Here is a 4,680-nt window from a genome sequence, read left to right on the forward strand (position 1 = left end):
CATGAAACAAACTGAAAGCTAAAACTGCATGGTTGGAAATGCTGTACATCGCGTACATTGCGCCTCTTTCTTTTATGTTTTAAAGTGCGCGTGTGCAGCATTTCTGCAGTCAAGACGGAGTGCTCCATGAATCGTCTATGGGGCGTCTGTCACTGCATGGGCCCGGCAAATAGCAAAAAGCAGAGCTGGAACTCATGGCTCTTTGGAAATGCAAATAAAGCAATGCCAGCGGTTCGCCATGCAATGTGCTCACATTAGGCCAAGCAATAGGTCTCCATGGTCGCAATTGAAACGAGCCCAGAACCGTACATCACATGAAACAAACTGAAAGCTAAAACTGCATGGTTGGAAATGCTGTACATCGCGTACATTGTGCCTCTTGCTTTTATGTTTTAAAGTGCGCGTGTGCAGCATTTCTGCAGTCAAGACTGAGTGCTCCATGAATCGTCTATGGAGCGCCTGCCACTCCACTGGAAACTGAAACTGCGTGACTGGGAATGCTGCGTCTGGCTCCTTCAATTTTAACGTGCATGCAGCATTTTGGCAATGAAGTCCATATCTTCCATCTTAAGCAGGCAGCCAGTGTGTTCGGCCTGCGTGCAACGTGAAAAGACGGTAACTATGTCCACCATGCCCACCGTACGCATTCCGCGGGAATACTTGTTACGTCCAGCGAGTTTGCAGTTTGGTCCAAAGTGCATAAGCTGGCACGTTAAATCGAAAGCGCAGTACTTCTTGCGCGTCTGACTAATTAATCGTCTTTGGAGTTCGTGTCATTGCACATTCATCGTGCTCCGTAACGTACAGGCTGGGCGAGCCCTATAGGAACTGTTCTTTGAACTACGTAGTGAGTCTTGCTACACAAAGCCTCTTGCCTGCCTCGTTCAATAGCAGCGCGTTGCACACATGAATTAAATTATCCTTTTTCGCCCAGCACGGATTTGCGTGATGCGGCTTGAAAATAAAACGACGAATCATTATTAAACCCACTCTACTCTTGAAAGTGAATCCTCAGTTGCACAGAGCACCAAAATGCTCGTTAATGATACCCGTGAGCCCACAAATTAGTTTGTGTTCGCTCTGAATGCATTGCGTTTTTAGCCGCGATAAGCGTGTTGCAGTCTTTAGAGGTGTACTACGCCTATTAAAGTCTTACTCTGATTTAGCATAGGTTGGCCGAGCAGAGCGTGGAACTTTGCACGGTCTGCAGCGACCCGAAATTTGAATGGTGTATAATTTACACTGTGAGGTGCAACGCTCTATAGCAGCACTTACTCCGAGCGCGAGCAGACGCCACCAGCATTGTACGCTGCAAATGTAGCCAAAGGCTGCCGATGAAAAGCTGAATATATTTATATACATATACGCGAATACAGATATGCACAATATATACAATATAGGTACGCACGGACATAGATTACATTTATGTACATACATATGAATTGTCAAAAAGTTATATACAATTGCCCATTATAGGTATTTGTGTATATATAATAATAATAATGGATTATACTTACGTCTACCAACAGGATAGCATGGATATTCCTGTAGGCAGCATATCTAAGGCGATTTTTGCCTTAATGCTAAGCTCTCTCTGTGGACTTCTTTCAGTGATTCTTGTAGAGCTGCGTGGAAAGGCTGCTCTAACTGCACGTCACAAGTAGCCAGCAGCCTGCAGTCAAATTGTCGTGGCTGCAGCTGAGCGCCATTCAACAGTTACGTTACTCGCTACAGAGCAATAGAACAATCTTATGCATGCACGCTGGACAACTGAACCAAATGCTATGCTCAGCAGCGCTTGCTATCGAAGGCTCGCACGGGAGTGCGCTTGTTCATGGGCGCAGGTGTAACGCAAAACTTTTGAAACCGCGCTGAAGCAGATTGCATGAAGAAGCACATTATCTTCAAATTGGTTACATGCGATCACCTTGCTCCAGGCCGGGAAATGCATATCCAATATTAGTATACAGTGCTAACGAACACATTCAGGCCTCATCCCACGAATGTGTATCTTTCAATACCGTAAAACTAAGCGCAAGACTGGAATTTCGGCGTTTAGGAATGAGATCAATTCTTCGCAATGCCAGCCGACTGCTGGTCCAGCAGTGTCGTGTAGTCCGTCAATTAGCCGCGAAAAGCCGTATAAAGTTAACGCACGACTTCGAAATTCAAATACAGATGGGTAGTCCTCCTTTAGTGGTGATTCTCACGCGTAGAAAACCGACACAACATTTGGACTAAAGCTTGAAAAAGGACACCAAATGCACATACTGCAAGCAAGGCTTGACGGTGCATTGTTACTGAGTATGGCATAAAAGAGCTCCCAGAAATTCTTCTCCATTTTCCCGTGTTTAGAGAGTTGCAGTATAGTGTCCGGAAAAGACTAGAAACGCACGTTCTACATGTGGCGAAGGAAAGTTATTCTCACTATCGGCGCCCCAAACCGCTATAAAACAGCAGTTATTTTCAACCGCTCGAACGAGCCAGCTGTCCCATGGCCGGTTTAAAAGCCACAGTGGGTGCGGTTGCGTAGCCCTGCTTATGAAGCTGGGCTGCCCTACTCAACACGAAGCAACAGAGATTCTCAGACGTCGCATGTTTTAGAGACGTCCCAACTAGCTAAAACGCTTGACCTGCTGTGCTTTTAAGCATTGTCAAAGACATGGCCTCTTCAGAAGGTACGGACTCGCTTCAAGGTCAAATTCGCATTCAAAGCAACATAGAGAACGAGTTCCACTCACCCCACCTGGAAACAATTAAATATGCACTTGTATGTAAGAAATTTTATCTCTGCTTTGCCGTTGACGCAAAAGAGTGCTAGCAAAGTGCCCGACCAGCCGTAGTTCAAATGTTCAACTGTAGGTTCATGTATCACTCCAACAACTCGCCGCATCCTATCATGATGTCACAATTCCATCAAAAACTTTGTACACTATGGGTTTCACAGTCGCCGAAATCATGGGTGAACGACTACAAGGCACTAGACTTTCTCCTACAGAAGAGGTCCTGTTCAAAATGAAAGAACTCAGCACTGGAGCGCTCGTCCCGTAAGTAGCACCTGCCATTGGCTGATGCTGGACCGACAAATTCTCGTAATTACCGCAACACTGAACAACTTGAGATGCTGGAATTCTAGCAGCATGCATGCGGAGACACAGCATGGGCAGGCTTTTTACAGCACAAGAGGAGCAGCTCTGAAGTCGCAGAAGGCGCAACTGGATGCATACGTTGAATACGTCGAGGTGGGCATAAACGCATTCCTCTCCTGAAGGTCAAAGAACAAATGTACGGTTCCAAAGAAGGCACAAAGGCTACGCAGTGCAGGACAAACGCAGACAGAACTTGGCATAGCCGGGTTTCCGTCACAACTTGGCATTGTTCCCGTACCTTCTGATTAACTCAAACAAGGCGGCCATTCCGCAGTTTTTCATACAGAAGTACCAAGCCCTAGGTTTCCATCTGCCAAAGGCCACTACCTCGCAGATTTACTGGCGTGGTTCCGTAGAACCTGGAGAGAAAGATGAATGCGGCGGGACCGCCGACAGATGCGCAAGCTTACGATCAAGTGGTTATCTTCTTGAGACAGCTGCAAAGTAGCACGGTAAGCCGCCCTACCATGCAGTATATGCTAGCCGGCATGCCTCTTCTGCGCTGATTACCAGACTCACAGAGTTTGAGCCCCCGTTGCCCATAGCGAGCCGCCGCGCTAGCAAACTGTAATTATCCCCGCCGTTCTGAGCCTCAATTGACTTGTAGCAAAGCATCATAGCAAATACCACGGCAAAAACAGCTGTTAGGATGGAAAGCATCATGAGGTGAGAAGCGCGATGCCGGCGCCCACCAACATATTTGGTGGTGTCCCTGAGCTGAGCAGCTGCCTCATCACTTGTGGGAAAGTCGATTGAGTATGAAAGGACTGCGGCCTCAACTTTTTGGAAAATTTTCACTCCAATTGCCCCTAGTGACGCACAGAAGGCGAACAGTTGTCGAGAGCATAGCTTTTTCAACGTGGACGCTAGCATTGTGGGCGCAACTTTGCACTTGCATTCCCTTTAAAAGTAAGAATTCATGCTGAAGTATCTTCGTCAAGTTTCTGCAGTGGCTGAAACAGATTTGTTCTCCTGCTGATGAAGCGCATGTCAGCCGAACACCTGTACGGCGCTGAGGTGAGCGGGCAACAGATTAGGCAGCCCAGACACGTTTCCGATTGTGAGTTTGCGTAGTTAATGCTGGCGTGCATTGTATCACTTACGTGTTTTAAGGTGTTATTCGATCAAACGACAAAGATTTTCTCCAGGCCATGGTCGTTTCGCCACAGTTGGCCGTAATTCCATTTCGCGTCCCACGGAGAAACGTTAGGGAGTAGCGTGGCTTCGCAGATGAGCCAATGCAGAAAAGTGTCCTTCCGTTACACTGTAACTGGTTTAACTTGCAGAAGAAAAGTAGACAATAAAATTGCTACAGATGTATTCAACGCGCTGAATGGCAATGATGGCGCAATGCCACTAGCCTGGGTGCACAATGCATTTCTTGATAGCCTCTGAAGCGACGGATTCTCCGAAAGCCCAAAGCAGGATATTGAAATTGTTCTGTTGAATATTTTTTAACACGTTTTCATGCATGTACCCACTGCAGTGCTTCCTGAGTAGGTATAGCATGACACGGTTGGGCAGGCACTGA

General features: G+C 46.9%; 1 protein-coding gene across 1 annotated transcript; it reads right to left on the reverse strand.

The window, feature by feature from the left end:
* Nucleotides 1-3,611: 3,611 nt before the first annotated feature.
* Nucleotides 3,612-4,022, reverse strand: ENH_00011240 (hypothetical protein, conserved; the record flags this gene model as incomplete). Its single annotated transcript, XM_013578881.1, has 1 exon — nt 3,612-4,022. The coding sequence occupies one exon, from the start codon at nt 4,020-4,022 to the stop codon at nt 3,612-3,614; it is 411 nt and encodes a 136-aa protein (XP_013434335.1).
* Nucleotides 4,023-4,680: the final 658 nt, after the last annotated feature.

This window comes from Eimeria necatrix, genomic scaffold (genome assembly GCF_000499385.1).
Source record: "Eimeria necatrix Houghton genomic scaffold, Enh_scaff1345, whole genome shotgun sequence".
Taxonomy (NCBI): Eukaryota; Apicomplexa; class Conoidasida; order Eucoccidiorida; family Eimeriidae; genus Eimeria; species Eimeria necatrix.